Source organism: Austrofundulus limnaeus, unplaced genomic scaffold (genome assembly GCF_001266775.1).
Source record: "Austrofundulus limnaeus strain Quisiro unplaced genomic scaffold, Austrofundulus_limnaeus-1.0 Scaffold494, whole genome shotgun sequence".
NCBI classification, from domain to species: domain Eukaryota; kingdom Metazoa; phylum Chordata; class Actinopteri; order Cyprinodontiformes; family Rivulidae; genus Austrofundulus; species Austrofundulus limnaeus.
Window position 1 is genome coordinate 1 of NW_013952896.1, and position 528 is coordinate 528.

Below are 528 nucleotides of genomic sequence, written 5' to 3' on the forward strand. Positions count from 1 at the left end.
CATGTCGGGCAGGTAACTTTTCATGTCGGGCAGGTAACTTTTCATGTCGGGCAGGTAACATTTGTTGTAAAAAAAAAAACTACAATCTTGTCGAAACCCTGGTTAAAAAGAAGGACAAACTGACTCCAGCAGCTACAGGATGGTTTTAAATCCTGACTGAAGCTGCAGTTTGAAGACACGGACACAGTACCTCTCTCGATGTCATCCATGGGTGAGGGCGGAGAGGTTTTCTCTTTGGGAGGGGAGCTCTTGGAGCTGGAGGAGGTCTTGTTAGTGCTGCTGCTACTCTTCATCTGCTGGCTCAGCCGACTGGTTTGTTGCTCCAGACGAGACTGGATTTTACTGCTGCCCTCGGCCCTGACAGTTCACATTAACAGTTACTAACTGAATATCTTATATGCTTAGACAGTTGTTTGAATTTGATAAAATGTGAACCAGTAATTAGACTGTTTACAAATGTTTAAAACTCATTTAACTTGAAAAAATAACCTGTTTTTTAAGTCTGTATAACAGATGATTTGATTTAAG

General features: G+C 41.7%; 1 protein-coding gene across 1 annotated transcript in view; it reads right to left on the minus strand.

Annotated features, from left to right (window-relative positions):
* Positions 1-190: 190 nt before the first annotated feature.
* The window catches only part of eaf2 (ELL associated factor 2), a gene marked incomplete at its 3' end in the record, with an annotated part of 3,183 nt that continues 2,845 nt past the window's right edge, over positions 191-528 (minus strand). The window contains 1 exon segment of the mRNA XM_014025721.1: positions 191-357. Coding sequence (XP_013881175.1) covers positions 191-357 — 167 coding nt within the window.